The following is a 24,589-nucleotide window of genomic DNA, read 5'->3' as shown; positions in this document are numbered from 1 at the left end:
GAAAGAAAGCATCACACTCAATTGCGCCAATTTCGCTACTCGAGGACTATTACTAATAGTCCTCTAGTAGCGTAGCCAATTAAAATGCAGGATTTGCATTAGTCCACTAGTACGGTGATACTAATGGCTGATAGTATGCAATGGCTCAGCCAATTAGATTACAGCAATTGCATTAGTATAGCAGGTAGAATTCTACTAATAAACATTAGTATCACGCAACTAGTGGACTAATGCAAATCCTGCATTTTAATTGGCTACGCTACTAGAGGACTATTAGTGATAGTCGTCAAGTAGTGAAATAGGGGCAATCGAGCGTGACGCTTTTTTTTTGTTTTATTCCCAAATAAACATTTCTTCAACTTGCATTTGCTAATTTTATTATTGCCTTTTCTGTACAACTAGTTGGGTGATAATAAAACAAGGGCTACAGGTCAATAGCCCAACTAGCTGGATGATAATAAAACAATAAAACTGAAACGTAGCACTTGAGGGCGAAGGGTCTAATTATTTGACCCTTCGCCCTCAAGGGCTACTGACCCATCACCCTTGCAGGCTATGGGTCTAATTGTTAATTAGCGTGCAGTAGCTTGGTGTGGTCCACAAAATTGCAACATTTCCTCGTTTCTCCAAAGTTTTGAAAGAAAATTTAGAGATGAACGAATAAACAAAATTCCCGAGAAAATTAAAAGGAGGGCATTTTCAGTTTCTTGGATTAAAAAAGCTCGAAATTTTTAAAGAAACTTATCATGATAAGTGCACTTACACAACTGCAAATGTCAAATTGACAATTAATTCAGTCCGTGTGAATTCTCTAATTAATTCAGTCTGTGCGAATTCTCTAAAGAGTGAAGTTTAATACTAAGATCAGAAATAATTGGAATCATCTTTTGAAGGAAATTTCAGTTAGGATTCTAATAAAACAAATTTGGCCTCATCAGCTATCACCTCATAGAAATCTCAAGCTCATTATTGCTAATTAGCATAAATCTACTAGCGTTCTATCATGAATGCTGTTCTCTGATTGGCTACACTACTCACTATCTATTCTGTGATAGATGGCGAGTAGCGTAGCAGTGCGCCCTTGTTAACAAAATGACAGCCGCTTCATGGCATTGTCTAAGTGTCTGTGAAGAGGATTTAGATAAAGTTTTGAACGACAATTAGATTTATACTAAAACAATTAGATCATTCACTCTCGATTTCTATACATGATAATTAACTTGGGCTGCACCCTTGTCAACTATCACATGATACAAACCTCACGCTTATAATCTAATTGTTTATTAGTATTAATCTACTAGTGATCTTGTTCTCTGATTGGCTACACTACTCACTATCTATTATAGTGAGTAGCGTGGCAGTGTGTACCATTGTTAGGAAAATGACGGTGACTGTGAAGAGGATTTAGATAAAGTTTTGAATGACTAGTAGATTTATACTAAAACAATGAGATTATTCGCTCTCAATTTCCAGGTGTGATAGTTGACTTGGGCTGCACCCTCATCAACTATCACGTGACAGAAATCTTGAGCTCATAATCTAATTGCTTAATAGAAATCTTGAGCTCATAATCAAATTGTTTAATATATAGATTTAGCAAAGCCTAAAAGTGATGCTAACCCATGATAAGCGAGAATTTTGATCAGAGTTTTGTAACTTTGCAGTGAGGTTTGCCCTTCTGTTTTGAGTTTGAATACTCTAAGAAACTACACAAAACAAAAGCAGTGAAAAACATTTGTAAACAACTGGGTTAGAGTTAACCCACTGGCCCCGTTTACAAGTTAATCTGATCATGACATGAGCCCATGAACCAATCGAAAATCAGCTCTTGATCAGTGGTCAACTTCAGAAAACCACATGACGTAGATGAGCTATGAGCCTACGATATGGTCTTGTGATATTGGTCAGCAGATACCTTGTTTTGACAGGTGTCAATTGACCATAACATGGATGTCCAATATCAATGAAGGAGTCATTATAAACCAAGGCTGAATGTCTCTTTCAACCTATTAGCTGGAGCATGGCCACCATCTTGGGCAACTCCTCTGTCACTGTCGTTGTGGCTGTTGTGTGAATGCACCCAGGAGCAATACCGCTAGCCATGATAAACATAAGAAAATCAATTAATGGGTTTGCTTGTCTTTCGTATATGAGTATAGGGCTCCGCTTGGCAGCCCCTCAGGCTGCCAGAGCTCTGCCATAAACATTATAAATCTCACTCATTGGAATGCACTCATTGGAACCTTATCTTTGAGGCCTTTCAAATTCTTTTTCCAACAGCTTCATTTGATTTCAATTTATAACTGCGAAGTTGTTTCATCCAGTGATACGAGAAAGAATGAAGCATAAAGCTTCGACCCTGTCGCATCCATAATGAGTGTTGTTTTGAAACTTTGAATTTACCTCCTGTAAGTAGTTGCAAAAGGTTTACATTTTGTGTTGTCTTACATGAAACAAAACAGAAAATGCAAACAAACTCTTGAGAGAGCGCAGTATGGACTGGAAATCATCTTTCAATGGTCTTTCAGCAATTTACAATAGCATGTTGAAAGATGGCGTGTCGAAATTAAAGATGATCAAAAGATGTTGCCTAATAATTTGCATGTAAAGGCGGCGAAATACGAGATACAAAAACCTTCAACTTGTTGCACAACATTGTTTCGTTGCAAGTTTTGGGTTGATGTTTCGCGTTTTTCACCTTGCGTGATCAACGTGAAAAGTAGATCGCGGGTCTAATTTGAGCAACAAATTTTTGACTTTGTAGCTCTTTTTTCATCAAACTCACTTGTCATGCAACAAATTTGCTCATGCTCAAGCAAATCAACCAATCAGCGCACTGCATTTCTTCAACACGCAACAAATGTTTTTGTTGTGTGACAAGTTGATTGGGCAAGGTGAAATACGTGAAACATCGACCCAAAAGTTGCAACAAAACAATGTTGTGTGATAAGTTTAGGGTTTTTGTATCTCATATCTCACCTCCATAACACTGAAAGCAGGTGTAACATGAAAAAGAAAGAAGGGAGAAGGACAAGGGAACAGGGGGATAGACTGTGATAGATTGGTATCCTGTCCAAGGGGAATGAAAGATACTCCTGGTCACTTCATGTTATAGGAAGCAGGATAAAGCACTGGGAAAAAATATGAGCCCTCTAACTGCCCAGAAACTCTGGAACGAGTTTTGTCATTAATGTGTGGGGTTATATCACAAATGGTAGGGATCAAGGACTAGGTTTCCCAAGGGTTTCCTCTTTCCTGAAAATGCATTTCCCCAGTATTTTGTAACATTTTTATTTTGCTAGTTTTTCAATATTGGTTTTCAGTGAAAGTGGTCTGCAATAGCAACAAACAAGTGAAGGGAGAAAACCCTTAAAAATAAACATGATAGTTTTGTTTTATGAAAGTCTGTTTGAATAATATTAGACCTTTTGCCATTTTTTAAATTGAAGTAAGCCAAGTGAAAACCAAGCTACCAACACAAGAGAACTGTCCAAATATGCTGTCACCTATGAATGACAATGGTACATGTGTCTTCAGTGACCACTGCAGCAAAGTCGTATGCACATCGCCGCCAGACGTTGATACTGGGCCAATTAGCCATATGGCTGTACAAGCCTTGGTATGCAATCAATCAGTGAAAGCCAATGTTAGCTTGGAGTCATCTTCAGTGAAGTGGTCGCATACATTTAAAGATGGCGAGAAAGTTGCTCTGCCGGATGCCATGAAACCATCTGATGCCCCTGCCAGTATGAAACAATTCTTGATAGTTGAATTGGAGAAACATGGTCCATACAGCCCGTACGTCCACTTTAAGGTACTGCGTGCATTGCATGAAGATCTCTGAACATGTTATCTGTAAGACAGCTTAAAGTCTGATAACTCAATTAACTCAAGGTATTTAACAGGCAATCTTGATAACTTCAGATCAATTAATTTGCAGGGTATTTTGTTCAGTTGCATAATTACCAACATTTCATCCCTGGCTATTTTTTCGGTGATGGACAAAACACTGACCCCTAGTCCATGGACTACCCTAATGGACTACCCAAATGGACTACCCAAATGGACTACTCTAAAATGGACTACCCCTAAAAAATACTATTTCAGATGAGTGGTATGTTAAGAAGCTGCGATTATATACTTACGCTGCACAGAGGATGCTTTTTCTTTTCGTTCCACATCGCCTTCAACCGCCATTTTGAATACTAAATAAAACAACCGCTGTACACAAAAAGCGTAGACTCAAATCAAACCAAATATTCTGTGGACGACTCAATCTTGCTCCCATGTGATTCAGTAGCTTAGTCTTTCTCGAACAGACGAAATGATCTTCAGGATGTTACTCATGATTTGTTTTGTTTGTTTTGTGGTGAAATTATGGCACAGAAGCAGCTAGTCTTCTGGGTTTTTTTCCTGAGTGCATCAAAATGAAATAGAAATGGGAATGAGGATAAAGCTATGGGACAGCAAGAAACTCCAACTACTACGTTACAAAAATTCAGAGTGGAGTGGAAGCAGTAGTATTCTTGGCTGGCCTGGACTATAATTATGTGGAAATTTTTGTGGTTTTGCGAGACTCAGTATATGGTAGTCTGTCGAAGCTTCCTCCTCCTTTGTTACTGGAGTATAGACCAATTTTGAAACAGTCTACTTGGACAAATCATCAACAAAGTCGCTATTACGCCCACTATGCCACAACATCCCAGAGACTGTCCCTTTAGCAACAGCAACAATAACAACAACAACAACAACAACAACAACATCTTTATTTTCTAAATAATTCAGTATAGTTATTCAAAATGGCGGCTGAAGGCGATGCGGAACGAAAAGAAAAGCATCCTCCGTGCAGCGTAAGTATATAATAGCAGCTTCTTAACATACCACTCATCTGAAATAGTATTTTTTAGGGGTAGTCCATTTTAGGGTAGTCCATTTGGGTAGTCCATTAGGGTAGTCCATGGACTAGGGGTCAATGTTTTGTCCATCACCTATTTTTTCTGCAGGCCAAATCTGACAGGTTTGGTTTGCATAGCTGCCATTTGACTTTCACCCCCCTGCCCAACCCTGTTTAAGCAACTGTTTAGCCAGTGACCATCATGCTCTAACCCAGGGGGGGACTCCCATATAAAAAGGACAGTGATGCTTGTCTGAAATTTTGAAGAGAGCCCCTAAGAGGTACTAAGATCCTGTTTTGTGGCCATGACTTGAAATTTTATTTACCCCTAAGAGGTACCAACTCTAAAGCAACACATTAAGTGGCATTGACTCTTTTGGCTAAAATAATACGGTAGAATTCCGAAAGTAATGCCCCCTCCGAAAATAACGGCCCACTGAAAGTAACTTTAATTTTTTCCCTTCCTATTGAACCCTGAAAGTAACGGTCCCCCCGAAAGTAGCGGCCCACCTGAAAGTACTGCCCTTTAAAGAAGTCACTAAAACAGAAAGTCTTTCAGATCTTCTCAGCCGCGGGTCGTGCGGATGGGACAGGCTTACTGCAGGACTGAACATTGACTTTAACAGCTATCTGTGATTTTATTTTGAACTTGACTAAATTTTTCTTCAAACTATGATTTATAAACTGTATTTGTCTAGCAGTAGAGTCAAATGATATACTGTAGGACGTTTTTTCTGGATAGTTAAAACATACATAAACAGAACGTTTAATTTCTTTTGTTACGTGTCCCCATTGTCTGAAACAACTGTTACTGTACAAACTTTTTGTAACCATCCGAAAGTAACGGCTACCCAAAAGTAGTGGCTCCTTTTGCCTGCTAAATCTGAAAGTAACGGGGGCCGTTACTTTCGGAATTCTACAGTACCCTAGAAGGTACCATAAAAGCTCCTGTGGTGGACATTTTGATCATTAGGCTGAACAACCCAAGAGGTACCAAAATGGCTTTTTTAACCCCTAAAAGGTATGACAAACACCCCCGTCCTTTTTACATAGGAGTGCCCCCCCCCCCCCCCCCGCCCCACCTCATGGGCTATAAGTATCAGCTAAGTAAGCTTGGCTTTGTTGCTTAGTTCATACAGACCATTTTTGTGTCCATCATTAGTTTACTTATTGTTTGCTATTTGTTCTTCTATAGTTAGTGCTAATGTTTGAGTTTGGATTTATGAATTACAACACCACTTTCCTTGAAGGAAATTTAGAGGCTGCTGAATGTGGTAAGGTTCTTACATCATTGCTTTACCTGAACAAAGCAGTGTATTATCAAGTGTACATGCATGTAACTGTTAGCTTACAATCATTTCTACTTTTGTGCCAAAACCTATATCTTTACAAACATCTAGTACACATTGTACAAGGGGCAGACTCTGGAGGCAGAGCACATGCAATAAAAGCAATGAATACAGTAGATTGTTAGCCTGGCACCTGAGCTGCAATCTTAGTTCATGATTCATGCAATAATTAGTACTTTAGTCCTTTCCTGTATTGTAATGAACATTATGATGCCAATTTGAGGCAAGGGTGTGAAAGGAAAAAACAAAACAAAAAAAAAAACCAGAAAATGCATGATTTCAAATGTCCACCCCAACCTTGCTCTAGAACCTAGGGAATGTCAAGTGGAACATTTTCATTTATTATTGATTGACATAATGAAACCATTTTCTTTTCAAAACGGTAGAATGCCATGTGACTGTGTTTCCAACACCAATGATATCTGGTGGGGATGAAGAGGACTGTCCAGATATTCAATTGCCAGATGGCAGCGATGGTACATGCTACCTCGATAACCATTGCAGCAAAGTCACATGTTTGTCGCCGCCAGACAGTACTGGGCCATTTAGCCATATGGTCTTGACTGTACAAGCTTATGGATGCCATCATCAACCAGTGAAAGCCAAAGTTAGTTTGGAGTCATCCTCAGTGAAGTGGTCGCATACATTTAAAGATGGTGAGAAAGCTACAATGCCTGACAATATGAAACCACCTGATGTTCCTGCTGATATGAAAATATTCCTTGAGATGGAATTGAAGAAAAATGGTGGCAAAGTTCACTTCAAGGTACAAAAATAATATATTTTAAGGCAGCTTAAGGCAGTTTGTTTAACTGTTAAGGTCCAGTCTTGCAGTGAGCATTTTTTTTTTTAATTTACCAACATTTCCCAGTAGGGGTGTGAACCTCAGCCATATTCTTATAGCCAAGGCCAAAACTGAACTAGAGAAAAGACTGAACATGTTTTTTCTTGCACTCTCATCCCCCACATCCATGCTAATTAATCCTCCTCCCTGTCCTTGCCTTGAGCTGAGACAATTGGGACTGTGTTGTAACACTGGTAGAAATGTTTTGTGTTATTTTGTTTCAGAAAATCTCACCCCTTGCACAAATGGGTGTGCCTTTTTTGTTTGAAGCCCAGCACCACTCTGGAATTTCAATTTTATTAGTTTAATTTAGGTCCCTTTAAGAACTTTCATTGGCTTTTGACTTTCCTTGGGGTCTCTTAATGGGGCTATTAGTCACACAATTCAAGCAATTTCAGCAATAGTCGACTGGTCATAGAATGATCTGAAATATTGCAATAATGGCTTGAACTATCGATAGGTCTCACTGTAGCCCTTCAAACCACTGTAAATATTATTGCTAAATTTACTTTGGCATATTATTATTATTATTTTTTACAGTTATTGCTATTGTTTGAGTCAACATTACTTGCACCCTACAATGTCACTTTCCTTGAAGGAGATTTACATACTTGGACCAAATGCAGTAAGCTTCATATTTAACCAGTTATTGAATTACATGTATGAGTGATTGTGAAACCCTTTGAAGTCTGCTACTTGTTGTTAGCTCCACAGGTACTTAATGTATATGTTGGACTTCACAAACTGACGTAGAAACTGTGGATATAATAATATATATAAACTTGATTACATGGCAGCTTTGATATCTGACTTCTAGCACTTGCCAATAAAATCAGAATTAGAACTCAAATCGTAGTGAACAAATTGCTTAAATACATAAAAAAAATGGTGAAATCAATATATATTCATTGACAGAAGTTTTGATCTTACAGTCAAGAAATTATGTATTGCAAACAAGAGAGCAGTTTTAATTTCATGCCTTGTGTGATTGTATAAAAGTGATTGGTTTTGCATCAACTATGCTACTCAACTGGCTATAAAAACTCGCATCACTTTTTCATCTAGCTAGATATAAAACCAACACCATTATTATTACTTGTTCACATACATTTTTCCCCGCTTCGTGCTTACTTTGAGTTTGGACCAATTATTGGTTCACTGGATTGTGTGTTGTATGTGCATGTGATTGGCTAGTAAGAGTGATTCATTTAATTTTGGTTTAAAGACACTGAATAGAAAACCACTCAGTTTCTTCATAAGTAAACACAAGAAAGGTGAGTTTCTTTTTTGAGGCTTATTACAAGGAAATATTTATGATGAATTCTTGAGATCTTATTCTGGTCCTTTTTTTTCTTATTCTGATCTGCAGCTGATGAAGGTGAAAATGATCATTCAAAACAATGCTCGGCTGTGAATTTCATGCCAGGTCTTTCCCAGGATGACAAAGATAAATTTTCTACATTTAAATGTGTTTCCAGCAATCAGTGCAGCAAGGTGACATGTGTTGAAGCATCAGCAGATCACATATTAACAGTTGGGTTTGAAGTAAACAAATGCAGACAGCCACTGAGTGGGAACGTGACACTAAAACAACCAGATATGTTGGACTGGTCACATTCCCTTGGAGATGGAGAAAAAGCAAAGTTACCAGTTGTGCCAGGTGCTTTTACTGGTCGGCTGCAAGTGTTCAATGCTTCCTTGTTTATAAAAGTTGGGCTTCAGGAGATGAAAGGAAACAAAGTTAATTTTACAGTAAGGAAACCTCATGGTCTGATGCAAAAATGTGCAGTTCCAGAAAATATCCATACTCCTCTCATAGAAGGGTTTGGAATTTTCTGCAGGGTGGGGGTTCTCTTAGAACAAAGAATTCAAAGAAATGTATGAAGCTTAATTGGAATTTGCAGAGGGGTAGGGGGAGTCTTGGCAAAAAACACTTAAGTTGGGGTATGGATATTTTCTGGAACTACACAATGTTAAAGCACTGGTGGGGATAAAGGCATGTTTAAAACATGAAATGGCAAAATGGCACAATTGTACATGTCGGCCTAAATAGTGCTCCAGTTAGCCGATATGTGAATAGCGGTCAGTTTAGCCTTAATAATAATGGTAAGGGTTACTTCCACAGACACCCGTATCCAACTTTGACTCTTACTCCTAGTTCCATTTCATCATCTCGTGTTTTACGTTGTAACACATCCTAAGGATAAAACTTTGTAAAATTGACTAGATCTAAAGCTGAGCCATTCATGCATTGACAGATAAATTTATAATGCAAATAGCTAACAACAACCTATTCAAACTTGTTTTGAGAGTTTCTGTCACTGAACAGGGCTGTCATTAAGTTTTGAGTCACCTGTAGCCTTGTTCTCCACACCTGTAGCGTACTTATTACTTTGTGGGTGAATTACATCAACAACAGGCAATTTCACCCATAACTGTAGCACCACATTGTTTGCTCTGTCATTTGACATCACTGTCACCTTGCTATATAGCGAAAACTAACTTTGACTACTTTTTGAGTGAGAGATCTCTGCCATATGCTTGATTTGGGAACATTGCCTTGTTTTACAACCAACACTGATAGGTTTTTATGGCCAAATAAAAAGAATCAATATTTTGAGCGTGCAACTCACTGAAAGGTTGTTATTGTTCCCAGGTGTCAATGGTTGGTCAGATAACCATTGGTGGTGAAACTGGTCCAGTGAATGTTACGCTATTGGAAGGAGAGTTAGCCATACCATCTGATGACTGTGGTATGGCTTTGGGTATGGCCATTCAATATTAACTTTTGACTCTAAATTATAACCAGGGATAGTTTAAGACCTGGTTTGCATGTCATGAAAAAGTTATCCTCCCTGTGTAAACTCCTGCACTTAAAGAAACAAAACAAAAAACCTTGAGCTTGAAAACTATTATTAATAATTAAAAGTCTTTTCAAAGCACTTGAAAACTGTACTTGGTTCACTGGTTCATTTATACTTTCAATAGCAGGGCCAATCATTCACATACACAACAAGCACCTAATATTTTTATGGTGCATGTATGCAAGAGTATTTTAAAATGATGTCTTTGAAACTCATTAAAGATGTCCTTGAATCCTCAAGTTTGCTCACTGAATTTAGGCCAAAGAAAGGGTGTGAAACCTGATGCAGTAGTAGAGCATTCACTACACAGTGCCACTGTACTTATTTCCAAGACACCAAGCTTAACATCTCCAATGGATTCTAGGGTCGGGTTGCAGCTCTTGTAGGGTCTCTCACATGAATAGCTTGATACTCTTTGAGAGAACAATAGAACAAACAACAAAACCAATTCCCTTAGCCCCAAAACAATAACAGCTGCTAACAAGCAAAAGAATTACAAGCTTATGAGAGCTGCTACCCTTCTGGGATTCTAACAGGTGAACCCTGATTGTGCAACAAGTGAACATTAAATTGCTGCTTTCTTGTTTTCCCCACAAGGCTCATGGTTTAGTAGACAGTCCAGTGGAGTCAAAGCTGCTGTGATCATTATCCCACTACTTGTGGTGACATTGCTGGTCTTTGTTCTCACCTTGCTTTGTTTTAAAAAGCGTCGAGATGGGAAGCGTTTCCTGGTGGATATTTTCCCTGGCAGAGACAAGATCGGGATGGAACGACTTTCCGATGAGCTTTAAAGCTTGCATACTATTTTGAAATTCCTTTGCCACATGTAAGCATACACAGTGCAGATATTGTAGAGTGGGAACTATTACACAATAGTTAATTTGTTAGTGGAACGACAGAATGCTAGTTTAACCAGGTTTAAGTACACTGATATTAACAATGGAGAGATGTAAACACGTAAGAAAGATGTAGAACTTTATGTATAGCCTTGGTGAACAAGCATGTCTCTCTGGTCATCTGTTGAGTCCCCAGTAATCTGTTCTGTGAGACTGGAACAATAAAAAAATCCCTCATGGCCATAGACAGGGTGTTGGTGTACATGTAAGGCTAGGCTGTGAACAGGCTCCAGGTGGAGGGGTCTGAGCACAGCTGGAAGGGCCAAGTGAAAACTGGCTAAGAATAAGTGGCCAAGGGGAAAATGGGGTGGGAGTTGGGGCCACAACTCTCTCTCTCTCTCCCTTTCTCTCTATTGTCTCCTCTTCCATTACCCACTTTCTCTTCACCCCATCCTTGACTAGAGAGTCTGTTCATAGGCTAATGTAACACTAAAAAACATAATGCGGTATAAAAATCAGGGGTAGCTATATTGAACGTAGCTCTGCATGGATGTTGGTTAATCTTTGAATCTTTGAATTTTCATGGCAAGTAACAACAGTGCCTTTTTAGTCGGACTAAACGTTTATTGGATGAGCACACGTCAACTTTGTAAACTTGCTACGGCTGTTACCATTGGGATGGGTTACTTTTGCAAAAAGTTATACATTTTTTGTGACTTAGGACCATGAATTGCAGTGGGATGTGCTTAGTGGTCTGCATAGGTGTGTGTGTGGGTGGGGAGTTCTTAATGTCTATTTATCGTCAAGTTTAAAGCCGTATTAATTTACTAATATATAACATTGTGCAGTTTCAGAAAGTATTGACACCTCCCCCACAGATGGGATTGGAATTTCCTGGGGTGGGAGGTTTTGTAAAACTAAAAAATTTAAAGAAATGTATGAAGCTTTATTGGAATTTCCAGAGGGGTGGAGGGAGGGGGTCTTAGAAAAAATCCCTTCTGTGGGGGAGGTATGGAAATTTTCTGGAACTACACATTTGAGTTTTCTTCGTATTTTAACCTTTGGGTCTTAATTATAAGTGTTATTTATTGAGCAATGTTGCATGTTTGTCAAGTAACAAATGCACATTTGATATTGACTATTTTATTGTCAAACCTCAAAATAACAAATAACTCTGAGTTTTTTTTCCCATTTTAAACCATTAACAGTAGCAGGATACATCAACACTGATAATTTAATTTGTCACATAGGTATGAAATAAAATATGCGATGTATGGATGTAATCAAAAGGCCTAACCAAGGCCGCAGGCCCTAAAGGGCTAGTTAAGGTCACATGATACTAAAAAGATTATGGAATCATGATGTTTTGGAAGAAAAGGTATCTTATATGTTTTCAGTAAGATATGGGATGGAAAGTATATGGAATAAAAATATGCTAACAAAAAACCAGGGGTTTTAATCCCCATGGGTGGGGAACTCGGGCATCATCCCCAGCCTTTTCACATGGGAGTTTTCCCTTCCGGTATCATAAAAAGAAACACGAATGTTACTAGATGTTTATACTGATATTTGTAACAGTAAGACACAAGGTTTAGTTATGTTATGTAATGTAATATGTAACGTATCGTTTAGGTCAATTAAACACTTCACTGACTTGGGTTTGTGTCTCTGTCCTTGATTGTATGAATGGAAAGTGCTCATAGATGAATATGTTGTGCGGTGAAAAAATGAATTTCAAATGAAATTTTTGGTTCAGAGATAGCCGTGTGAAAAAAAGAAAAACCATTATAGATAATTGGGGCAAGGAACATCAGCATGGTCTTTGGGTTTTGTGGATGAAAACTGATTGAAGATGAGTCACTGAACGCGCGTATGTGCCAAGCGTTTTCCATTCTAAACCTCTCTTGGACGTTTTCGAGTTGTCAGTAACACTCTTTGATTTTCGCGTTCCCAACCATGCACGTTTCAGGGGAGGCGCGTCCCACGTTAATTTTGAGTACAATCTTGTTTTTCACTGTTCGGAGATACCATGTAACCTTGAATACCATTAAGTCCGGCGTTGTCAATTCTGAATCTTTTTGCGACAATTCAAAGCTTTGGACACTTCCCCCCCCCCCCCCCTCCATTTTCGCGTTTTCCACGCGGATCCACTCGCGTTAACCCGTGTGCCACAAACGTCTTTTTTTCCTAAAAACCTCTTTGAGTTGTTCATCACCTTTTTTTTTACTTATTTTTAATTGCTCTCTACCTTAATTTTGAGATGAATCCTATTGTCCTAGTAGCAGTGCTGCGGCATTTTCTGATCCAAACCCGTTAAACCACCGAGATGAATTCCACAATTCGCACAATGAATGCACGGAGTATTGGACGAGAAAAAACATTGGGGAACCCACAGTAAATGCACGGGAACGGCACGATTTCGTTTTAATGCCCCTCATTAAATGACAACATTAAAAGTAATAAAGTCATACAAAAATCAAACTTTAAAATCCGTTTTATTAAAGTAGTTCTTTTCTATTTCAATTGTTTCTAGCTTGTACCTTGTTATAGTCTTTGATTCCTAGGCTACCGGGTCTTTACATGGGAATTTTAAATAGTCTGCAAAAAATTAACCAATAAAATTATCAAAAAAGGTTTATTTAACGACTGAAATATGACGGCCGCGTGAATCAGTCTTTACAACTGTATTCAATTTTACCTATCACTGTCTTTAATAAAGCCTAAAAATGCACAGATCTGGAGTGAAATTGATATTTTTGAGTGATACAATAGTTTTACATAAGAATCAAAATCCAAGTCATGAAAATATGCGGCGACGTTTTTGTCAGCGATTGGTTCTAGTTTGTAATCAATATTCATGACTACTTGTGGAATTTGCGTCAAACCAAACACTTGGTCATAGTGTGAAGACGTGGATTTATGACCTCCTGGTGATGTCGGATCTAGCCATCTTCTTCCTTCGAAGAACATAAAGTAGGACGAGAAAAAAGTATGAAAATATAATATCAATGGTGAGTGTACGTTTTAATCTTTTTGCAGTTCACCATAGGGAACAATTTCTACCTTCCTCAAATTAAGTTACACCCTTCGCTCGCAATTTTCTTTGCCGAGCTACACACAGCTTCGTTCATAGACCAGATAGTCGTAGTTTTGCAATCACTGAGATGAAACGTTTCAGTGAAGGGTTAAGAAATAATTGTTGCGCAAGTTTCTAAGATACTAGCGCTGAATTTGTTCTTTTCGTTGCGTGTTGCTCCCGGAAAGTTAAAAGCCGTTACCACGTGCAGCTGGTTCATTCGAGCTTTGGTCGCCGCTTGCATGCCTTGGTAGTAATAGTCTATCTTGTAAATACATTTTTCGCGAGAGAAACTAATGTTTCTCTTTATTGTCTTCTTTTTAAAGAGAGGAAATGGCCCAACGGCAAAGATGGAATTCATTGGTATGACAAACGGTAGAAGAGATTGAAATTCACGAGGAGTTGATGGTTATTCAACAGTGGAGATTACAACGAGATAGGAATTTTAATTTCATAACTTTCGATTAAAATGGTGGCAATATATTTGAAGCTTACGTTATAAGGATTAGTTGTCGACGTTTTTTCTCAAACTCGTAAGTAATGACGCAGAAAAAATGCCTGGACGATGAAAATTTACTCCAGAAAGAAATTCCGGAGATCATTAGAAGATTTCCGAAGATTTCCCAACGGTAACGAAAGTTTTGGGAAACTTTAAGGAATTCGGAAGACTAAAGGGACATTTCTCAGAGATTACAAACTGGATTTAGAATTACATGATTACTGAGATAGTTATCTTTCGCTGTAAATCGAAGTTTTTCTTACGTATTGTTGTACCACAGGTACTTTAAAATTAATTGAAAATATCTTCAGGTCACTGGACATACTACACAATTCTCAATCAGTTTAAAAGTGCCACCTTAACAGATTAACGTTTGTTTAACCTCTAGACGTTGAAAGTTAAGGCTTTTAAGATCTATATCTGGTTCATAAAAGGTGTTGTAAAAAGAAAAAAAACAGAGAAATATAGCGAGATTGATAAAATCGTTGACTAGGAAATATTGTCTTGATGTGCTACTAAATTCTCAGAACTACAGTTGAGACCAAATGGGGCAATCGTTGAGGAGAATTGATGTTTCAACTTTTAAGTACGAACGAGTTCAGGATCGTGGAGAACAACTGAAAATATAAAACCTGTTTCTGTAAATGCTGAACATTTGCAAATCAAATTCGATTCTCCAATCTTTTGTTTTGTCAACAAAGTTTTAGCAATGACCTTAAAAAGATAACCTTTTGCATGTAGCTACTACACAATAAACATTTTTAATTAGCAATTGCACTGATTGTTTTTCAAGTTTTAAAAGGCTGCCGACAATTTTGAGATAATCATCACCAAAACTAGAAAAAGCAGCTACAAATGTGTCATCAAGTATGATAATATTTGCATCTGAATTTGTATTAAGGAATTACAAAGTTCTCATGGCACCTCAACTTTTAAATTTTTTGACGTCCAAAAGAAAAGTACACAAGCATTTTTCATTGATAAGCTTTGTTCGAAACAGTGCAAAACTGAACTGAACCGGCGAAGAAATCATGTTGCGTTATTTTAGGAATAAACATCTTTGTGCTACCAGATATTGATTCTTTTGTGGTGTTAACAATTTGGTTGTTGCACGGGGAAAGAGAACGGAGCGAACAGTAACATCGGAAGAGAAAATTAACATATTTCGAAACTTGAGTTGGTTATAAACCATCGAAATTGGGCAATTTTGCGGGAGGGACAAGGATTGGATTTTGACCGCAACGAGTGTTCTTGCTCCTGTGCAACCAGTGAGTGTGCCATCTAAATTATCGTGTGATAGACAGATATGAAATGACAAGCTACAAGCAGTTGGAGATCAATCTCGATTGAATATAAAATTAAATTCAGTTAGTTGAAACGGTATTTCACGGTCACTTTGCGAGATTTTAAAAATCCATTTCGGAATTTAATTTTATTTTGTAGCCTATTTGATCTACTTGCCATTTCATGTTTTTCATGTTTCGAGGAATTCTTGCGTCACCTCGCACAAAACCATCGCGAAGTTCGTTGAAAATAAAATTGGAAGACTGTTCGGCAAAAATTTATTTCGAAACGGAAGCTACTTTGAAATATCAAAATTCCTTTTTCGATGCGAGGTGATGCAGTTGTTTTTGACGGGATTTTCTGTCAATTACTGCCTTTGAGAAATTTTTGCGATCAAAAACTTCTGAAGGGTAACCTCTTTAAATTTTTTCTCAAAAAAGTTGTAAGGGGAAACGCTGTGCAAATTTTTCAAATTTTCCCGCCAAAAGTCTTAGTTTTTAAACGAGAACTTTTTCCTTCACACTTTTTAATTTAATTTAACTGATTTTCAATTAATAACTTATTACATTACAATAAATTAGAAGAAGACAGGAAGGGTTGTTTTAATTGTGTTCCTTATTTTAGCATTATTAAAAACAATCAAATAAAATGAAAACAGCAAGTGGTGGTGTTTATTGTGTACATCATTTCAGCATTGTGAAAAAATTAGTCAATAAAAACAACAGCAAATGAAGTCAATTACACACACGTCTTCAATATAACTTTTATTGGCTATTCATAATTCAATTAAAATTCATTACAAACAATTTCGATAAGTAAACAAAATAAAAAAAAATTCCGCTTTTAAAAGGGCCTGGTAACTAGTCAATATGTAGGCTATCTCTTTTACTATTTTTTGACTATATAGGGTTGCCAAAAAGAAAAAAAATTCTGCGCTTTTGAACGGAGTCTAGCCAGAAATCAAGCACATAATTCGACTTTCGATGGAAAAAATCCTACATAGTGCAAGATCTTTTCCGCCAAAAGACTCCGTTTATGTTTGACTCGAAACCAGACACCATTTAAAGTTGCAGACTTTTTTTTCTAAGGACAATTTTTCCACTAAAAGACGAAGTTTCTTTTCGATTTTTTTTCTCGGCCCTTTTAAAAGCGCAACCTTCTTATCAATTCAATGCGTCCTCGAAAACTAGAAAGCTTTCAGTAATATTGTGAAATTAGACAGTAATTTCAACGACTTTAATAACGAGACTTCCAGCCTAAAAATTCGGATTGCAAAAACAAATTCAGGAAATGCTAATACTTTACCTTAATTTTAAAGCTACAAATATGAATGCAATTTACGGCTTCCTCGAAAACTAGCAAGACACGAGACAATTTGGCAGATATCAGACAATTTTCCCAGGAAATTCAATGTCTTCCTTTGACTCTTCAGTTTTGTGTTGTGACATCACTAATACAATCTTCGCCCTTACAATTTCTCGCAAGAAACTCAATCGAGATGAACTCTGTCGTGTAAATCTGCCTTACTCTTAAAACGTAGTCCACTGAAGAGACATCTAAACGAAGTTCTTTGCTTTCCTTTGCTTCCTTCTCGATGTTTATGTCGCTACATGTGCAGTTTAGATGGCAGCCTGAAAGAAAGATAAATAGAACGTCCAATTAACAATGAGTATACTGAAATCCAAAGAACAAAATAGTAGTTAGCTCTTATTAACCGAGCAGGAGGTCTGTATGGGAGAATCTTGACCGAGGTCGTGATTTGAAACGTTTACAGGCGAAAAGCTCACCGGCAAAACTAGCACAATGAAAATTTTACGGCAAAACGGGCAATATTTGCATTATCGCCCTGAGGATGAATTTATGAGTGGTTCACAGGCACCAATCTTTAAATAACTCAGTATTAAGATAAAAGTTACGTAATTTTCTGGACGCTTATGAACAAATAAAATCACGTGGCATTGTTATTATGCTATACAAGGTGGTTCTGGCTTTAAATGTTTGTCTACTCGAATTAAAACTTTGAAGTATATATTTCATGCACATGTACTTTCTAAAGCAAAATAAAACAAAGTACATTTTTTACTTTGGCAAACTTGAAATGATTAGATACATGACCTTTCTCAACAAGACCTTCACGTCTAAATTTGCAGGCTGTCTGGTGTTCTTTGCCGTAAATTTCTCTCAGGGTTTGTTCTGAGAATTTGGTGATCGATATATCAAGACGATATCCTCCAGTTCATAACCTTTCTTCTCATTGCTTAGTTCTTATTCTTAGTCAAGAAACAAATTCTCTTTACTGGTTTTGAGTTATCTAGACAATTCCTTTTTGAGATCATTCTCTATATCCTCTTTACTGTTTCTTTATGATTGTGCTTGAGACTGCCAGGAGAAATTTTAAGCTGATCACTACTGAGGCTTAATGGCTAAGAAAGCATTGATAATTTGAACCGCAAAGCAATTGGTTGTTGATCCAATTAGGCCCCTCATCTCACAATTTGAATATTCATCAACAACAGTACCTTGGGCATTGTATTCTTAATGAATGTTTATATTTCTTAACCCTGAAGGGTTAGGGTATTTAGCTAGCCATATATAACAAGGGTTTCTTGAAATATCTGAACAGTGAAACAGTAACATCTCTGTTCGTTTAACTTCTTTGCCTGCTTGTGTGCAATTAACAATTAACAATCCTATGCACCATCAAGTGATCAAAAACTACAGCATTCCTTTTAAAAGAAAATTGTGACTCACCTAATAAGGGATCCATTGTGTCAATTTGATTGTTTTTCCTTTTGCATCTCAGCAGAGCTTTTATTGTTTCTTCTCTGTTTTGTATCTAGTAAGAATCAGGAAATGTTTTAACCTTTATAACAAACGTTATCTCTTAATTTCATTAACTACACAACTAAAACTAAACCATCAGATTTCTTCATTTCAAGTCTGCATCAGGCCAAGTGATCCAAAACACTACAGCTTATCCCGGTTTCTATGCCATCAATTGATAAGGTATCTTTCTACTCCCCCTCCTTGCCTTAAATGGAGAGCCAGTCTGTTTCAGGGCTAGCCCCAGTAATTAAATTCAACCAGTAAAGATTTGTCTGTCTGGTTGGAGGGAGGCAAAGGGAGTAACATATAACATGTCATGTTGAGGAACATAATGCAGTGCAAGAGCTGAACTGTGAAACAATAACATCTCTATTCGTTTTAATTTTGTGACTGTAATGTGTGCCATTATTCCTAGCACAAGTAAAATAGAGTGACTAATAACCTCTCCAACAAGACAAAAAGAGACACAAAGACTCACAGGTCTGATATGGAATCCATTGCCTCAATATGAATCTTTCTCCACAGAAGTCTCGGCACACAGCTTTCTGCTTTGCACCCAGTAAGAAATGGGAACTGTCTTAATCTTTATGACAGCCTTGAACTCTTAAAAGTTTTACGAACTACACAATTAAAAATAAGTCATCAGATTTTTAAAGTTTTAACCCAACTAGGGTGAGTTTGGCCTATGAAGGTAAGGTAAAGTCTGCATCAGTCCCATTAAGTGATATTGAGTAGTTCTACTTCCCTGTGGATGGGATATGAGTCTGTCTGTTTCACAGAACTACACAATTTTCAAGAGTTTCAACCCTACATGGGGCAAGGTTTGACAAAAATGGAATGGGATGCTAGTCTGTCACAGGTTTAGCCCCCAGTATTAAATTTACCCAGTGCCCATTTGTGCACCTCGGTGGAGAGAGGTAGTGTGAGAATTAAGTGTCTTGCCCAAGAACACAATGCAGCGGCCCTATCCGTCAGCTTAAACCCAGAATTCTTGATCTGCAGTCTAGCGTGTTTAACATTAGATTTCTGTGTTCCTCCTTCCACAAAAGAATAATTGCCAACAACGGTACCCTAGGCATTGCAGTTTTAAGGAATTTTGGTGAACTCTACCCCTGAAGGGCTGAGGTGTAGTATTGCCAGATAACAACAGTTTCTTAAAATAACTGAACAGTGAAACAGTAACCTCTCTATTTGCTTAAAATTTTCCACATGCATTGTGCACTGTTACGCCTAGTACATGAAACCAAACACAAAGAAATTTATGACTCACTTAATATGGAATCCAATGTCTTAACAAGATTCTTTCTCCCCTCAAGTCTTGGCACATACTTTCATTGTTGCTTCTCTGTTTTATACCTAGTTTAAGAAACAGGAAATGTTTTAACCTTCATGAGAGCCTCAATCGATCTCCTAAGTTTTACAAACTACACAATTAAAAATAAGTCATCATTTTTTAACGTTCCAACCCTTCTAGGGGAGAGGTTTGACAATGAAGGTAAGGTAGAATCTGTGTCAGGCCAAGTAATCCAAAGCACTGCAGCTTATGCTGGTTTTGAAAGCATTAAGTGAAAAAAGTATTTCTCTTCTCTTCCGATCCCCTTGATGGGATGCTAGTCTGTTGCAGGGTTAGCCCCAGCATTGAATTCACTAAGTACCAACTGTACACCTGAGTGGTGAGTGACATTCACTGTGAGAGTCAAGTATCTTGCCCAAGAACAAACCAAAGACTGATTGATGTGCAGTCTTGTGCACCAAGTCTAACCATAAGACTACCAACACTGTCTCTCTTTAATTTCCACAACAAATTAGAACTAAATAGCATGAAGCTAAATGGCTAAGGAAGTACTGATACATTACAGTGGAAAGAAATTGGTCCCTCCCTCCCTCCCTCAGCTTGCGAGCAGGCTCACGCTGGAGCACAAGCACATGTGGCCTAGCCACCAGTGCGAAGTCAAGTGGCGAAGGTGCGAGACGAGAAAGTGAGCCCACTCTGATGTCTTCAAATTTTCATTTCCACCCTGCAAACCACAGAAAAAATAAGCCAACTAATTTTCACTGGAAGTATGAACTTTGGCAGCTCGGATATCTCAGGAAAATTGTAAATCTTTTTCACAAAAACAGGCAGGCACGATATCTGTTGTTGATAAAGTTTTGCCGAAGAAAATCCGTCAAAGTTTATGTCTACTAAGGACACACACTTGATTCGAAGTGATCTTGCTTTGGCAGTCTGGCCTTTGACGATGCTGGTAAATGGGCAAACGCCTTTGTTTTGTTCCGTTTCCCACTTGCAATCATGTACATTTGTAATATTTAACTCATATGCAGTCGGCAACACGACAAGTAGGTTTTGACCCATTAACATACTTTCAACTGCCATTTCCTACTCCCTCTTCAGTTTAAATTTTAACCAGAAATAGACTGCAAATTTGTTAAAACATCAGTAATATGTGCATTCCTCTGACTCCAAATGTGGACAACTTTTTTTTTTATTATTGTGAGAGTGTGTGGTAAATTACCGACTCCATGGGGATCTAATCGTTCCTCATGAAACATAATAGATTGAAAGTTTTCTTGCCTTTCCTGCTTTTTGACCAATGGTATTTCACTTTGCTCAGGCAACGCAGAAATGAAAAAATCACAGAGATCAAGGCAGGCTCATTTTCTTGGAGCCTCTCCACCAGACTCCTTCCCACGGGATCCCTTTGCTCTCTGCTCGTGCACGTGACTCAAAGGTGAGCCTGCTCGCAGGTTATCCCTCCCTCATAAACAAGGGTAGCCCAGACACAGCTAGACTATTTTGACACAAAAGCTGTTACTTTTTTATAGCTAACTTTGTTTTGAACATAAAACTTGTTGCTGCTGCAGTGAGTGAGCCTGAAGTGAACGAACAAGGCAGCAGATCTAATTGGTATATATAGGGCATTCAATCACTGTTCGCGAAAAAACGCAAGGAATTGTGGTTGGCAGTAAGATCAAAGATGCAAGGAATTGTGGCTATGCACAAATGGAAGAATTAAGATGCGCTGTTTTCCATGTGCTATCTTCAATCAATGAAAGCAAGGACGAAAGCTATCAGGAACACCAGGAGCATCAGTCCATAATATCCGACACAACACTCTTGTGGAGTCGCAACTAATGCTAACAGAAGTAATCAAAATTTTGATGAATAACTAGGCATCTGTTTTATAGTTTGAAGTTTGAGTTCCCTATAATCATCAAGTGTTAAAATCAATATTACTTAAAAAAATCCCAGATTTACCAGTACTGTTTATATTTTTTATCTGGACAACTTAACTCAACATTTTGGATATCATATGGGTGAAGAATATTCTTCATTCAAATCCCTTGCAAAAATTACGGCTTGTTGCTATTAACAATCTCAAACTGGAAGTCATGTGGCCGTGACCTAAAACCTTCGGAATGTTGTATTTTTCATGTAATATTCGAATTTAGATACCTTGCAACAATGCTATTTAATTCTTTTGAGAAGTTTCTGGAAACTCCAGGTGTACTTGTATAAGGGCATGAATTTCGTCTGCAAGAGAGCAATGAAAATTAAATGAAATAGCTTAGTGCAACATGCAGCTGAGTGCTGTAATCTGAGAAGTTAAATAAACCAAATTGTTACTGTTACCGACAATCCTGAGTTCTGTATGGGAACAACCCTGCTCTGCATTGACACTCCTTACATCCTCCTTCCTTTAACAGCATTTTGTACCATTTAGGTAAACTGGTTACAGCTCAAAAGGCTGCTTTAATAGCTATTGTAATCACTTACCTGCCAATCATAGTTTCCATGTTGATATTATCATGTCCTGTCTTGAAAATCTAGGCTCCTTTCAGTTTGATGTGTTTCATTCTGTTGGAACAAACAGTGTACATGTATGAGATGACTCTTTAAGCAACCACATTACACACATTCTTTCTACATTTTTTTAAAAATTTCTCTCAAGTGAAAGTAACTTTTAATAATTTTTTACCTGTGTATTGGGCCTCGAAAGCAATGGTCAGCCTGAAAGTACCAGTAATGGCTCACCCAAAAGTAGCCACCCTTTGAAAAAGTCATCAAAGGGAAACTCTCCGATTTCAAGCACAATGTGAATGGAACAGTCTGACTGCAGGTCTGAACAACTTGAAGAGTTCTTTGTGATTTTATTTCGAACTAACTGAATCTTTCTCGATTAAACCATGATTTGTAAGCTGTATTTCTGTGGCAGCAGAGTCAAATGATAGTGTTACATTACTTACATTGCGATATGACGCAACCATTATACCTTTGCATATCGGTACCAACATTTGAAGCCTTTTCTTACAGTCTGCTTTGTTTATGTGGGTGGTTAGTGACATACCGGTACATAGACAGAACTTTAAATTAATGTTATGCATTGGCTTTGTCTGAAACAATAATGTGAATTACCATTCAAATGTTTTTCAACCATCTGAAAGTAATGGTTACTTGAACATAGCAGCCCCTTTTGCCTACTAAATCTGAAAGTTATTAATAATCAGTCTTGTTCTGCATGCTCGTTTAATTTGAAATTACTCACCCCATTACACCCTGGATTATTGTGCTCCACTTAGTCCAATTACATATGGGTTATTGACCAAGTGTGAGGTCAAGATGGCTAGATATTAGCCAATTTCCTTTTTCGCATGTTTATGGACAAAAACAAAGTCAAGGTCCATAAACACGCAGAACAAGAAGAAACCCAATATTCAGCCACCTTGACTGAACAAGCTAGCTTGGTCAACAGAGGGATTATTATAATTTTTCTTGTGGAACACAGCTCATAAACCCCAAGTGGCAAAATAGCACTAACTTGCCTGCTGGGTTGGCCAATCACAGTGCAGGATTTGGTTAATCTTGCTTGCTCTGGGCACTAGCCATGTATTATTACTAATATAATGTAGTGCTAATACCTTGGGGGGTGGATGCTCCCAGAAAAATTAGGTGGGGGTGGGCAGCCCACTTCCCAAAATCACTACCCTTTTCAAGACCAAAATCTTTGTTAAATTTATGTTTGCCACAAATTTCAGGGTGGTCCATTTAGGTTAGTCCATGGGTGGTCCATTCAAGTAGTCCATGGACCAGGTCCATTGGGGTAGTCCATGGACTAGGGGTCAGCAAAATGTACCGAACCGATTTTCCCTACCCTATTTATGATCTGACCAAAACTTTGATGCCCTATTTATGACTGTTGCAGCTGGAATAATTGCCCTAAACAAAATTTATGAAGCGATTTGTTGATGGCTTTATTGATAATGATGAAAAAGTAGCTTCTTCTATGAAGCATACCAAATTCAAGACCAGAGTGCAAAAACCATACCCTATTTATGACCAAAATGTCCAAAATGTCCAAAATGGCCAAAATGGATACCTATTTCTGACCAAAACAACTGAAAAACCATACCATTTGAAGCTGCACATACCTATATAGCCCTTAAAGGAGAGTACTTCCCCCCGCTGGCGGCTAAAACTGGACCTGCATAATAATTTCAGGGATTTGCATTGATTTGATTAGATGGATAACATCAACAATTTACAGGGAGTTTCTTTAAGTCTTCTTGTGAAAACCAGTTGCCTTCCTGCTGAAAACGTTAACGAAACCCCGAAAATTTAGCTCCCAACTGGATTCAAAAGGGTTGTGAAGACCAACCTAGTGATTTAGTGGCTTAGACTAAGTAATGACTGTGGTATTGAAGCCTTAATGAAGTGCAATGTTATTGCCATGTGCTCAAATTAGCCTTCTAAAAACGCTCCCTTACCCTTGCATTAACTTCTGCAAGTCACTCTTAAATTTGAAGGAATAAAACTTATTTATGATGATATGAGAACGAGCCATAGAAGAACAAATAAAAACAGAAAAACGCCAAAATGGCTTACCTTTCTTCAAGAAACAACTCCGCCATATTTTCGAAGGCATCATGCTTCTGGACACGTGATCAATCGGATGTGACACTACGTCATTGCTTCAGCCGTTCCTTTAAACCCGGGTCGGCGGGGGGTGGAGGGAGGGGGGGGGGGGACACTTCCTTGTATGGGCTATATAGGTATCTGAGGCCCCAAGGGGTATGGTTTTTCCGCCGGTTTGGGCATAAATAGGATATCGATTTTAG

General features: G+C 38.0%; 1 protein-coding gene and 1 long non-coding RNA gene across 4 annotated transcripts in view; one reads left to right on the top strand and one right to left on the bottom strand.

Moving 5' to 3' along the window:
- The window catches only part of LOC145491832 (uncharacterized), a 14,896-nt gene extending 1,419 nt beyond the window's left edge, over window positions 1–13,477 (top strand). Inside the window, exons 2-8 of one of the 2 annotated variants that reach the window (XM_081471109.1) lie at window positions 3,450–3,814; window positions 6,090–6,168; window positions 6,630–7,009; window positions 7,628–7,712; window positions 8,457–8,839; window positions 9,744–9,852; window positions 10,549–13,477. In XM_081471109.1, coding sequence (XP_081327235.1) covers window positions 3,450–3,814; window positions 6,090–6,168; window positions 6,630–7,009; window positions 7,628–7,712; window positions 8,457–8,839; window positions 9,744–9,852; window positions 10,549–10,742 — 1,595 coding nt within the window. In that variant the 3' untranslated portion in view covers window positions 10,743–13,477. The remainder of the gene's footprint in view (window positions 1–3,449; window positions 3,815–6,089; window positions 6,169–6,629; window positions 7,010–7,627; window positions 7,713–8,456; window positions 8,840–9,743; window positions 9,853–10,548) is intronic. The other variant, XM_081471110.1, reaches the window with a different exon arrangement.
- Window positions 13,478–16,391: 2,914 nt separating this feature from the next.
- Window positions 16,392–24,416, bottom strand: LOC145492194 (uncharacterized). Of its 2 annotated transcripts, XR_014049960.1 has the most exons (6): window positions 24,357–24,416; window positions 22,251–22,331; window positions 19,743–19,828; window positions 18,951–19,020; window positions 18,398–18,482; window positions 16,392–17,277 (listed from the first exon to the last, which is right to left on the bottom strand). It is a non-coding gene; the product is annotated as an uncharacterized LOC145492194 (long non-coding RNA). The 2 variants fall into 2 exon arrangements; XR_014049961.1 differs by lacking the exons at window positions 19,743–19,828; window positions 22,251–22,331; window positions 24,357–24,416 and having other exon boundaries at window positions 18,951–19,029.
- Between the last annotated feature and the right edge of the window lie 173 nt (window positions 24,417–24,589).

This window comes from Orbicella franksi, chromosome 7, assembly GCF_964199315.1.
Source record: "Orbicella franksi chromosome 7, jaOrbFran1.1, whole genome shotgun sequence".
Taxonomy (NCBI): Eukaryota; Metazoa; Cnidaria; class Anthozoa; order Scleractinia; family Merulinidae; genus Orbicella; species Orbicella franksi.
This window is presented reverse-complemented; position numbering and strand designations above follow the sequence as displayed.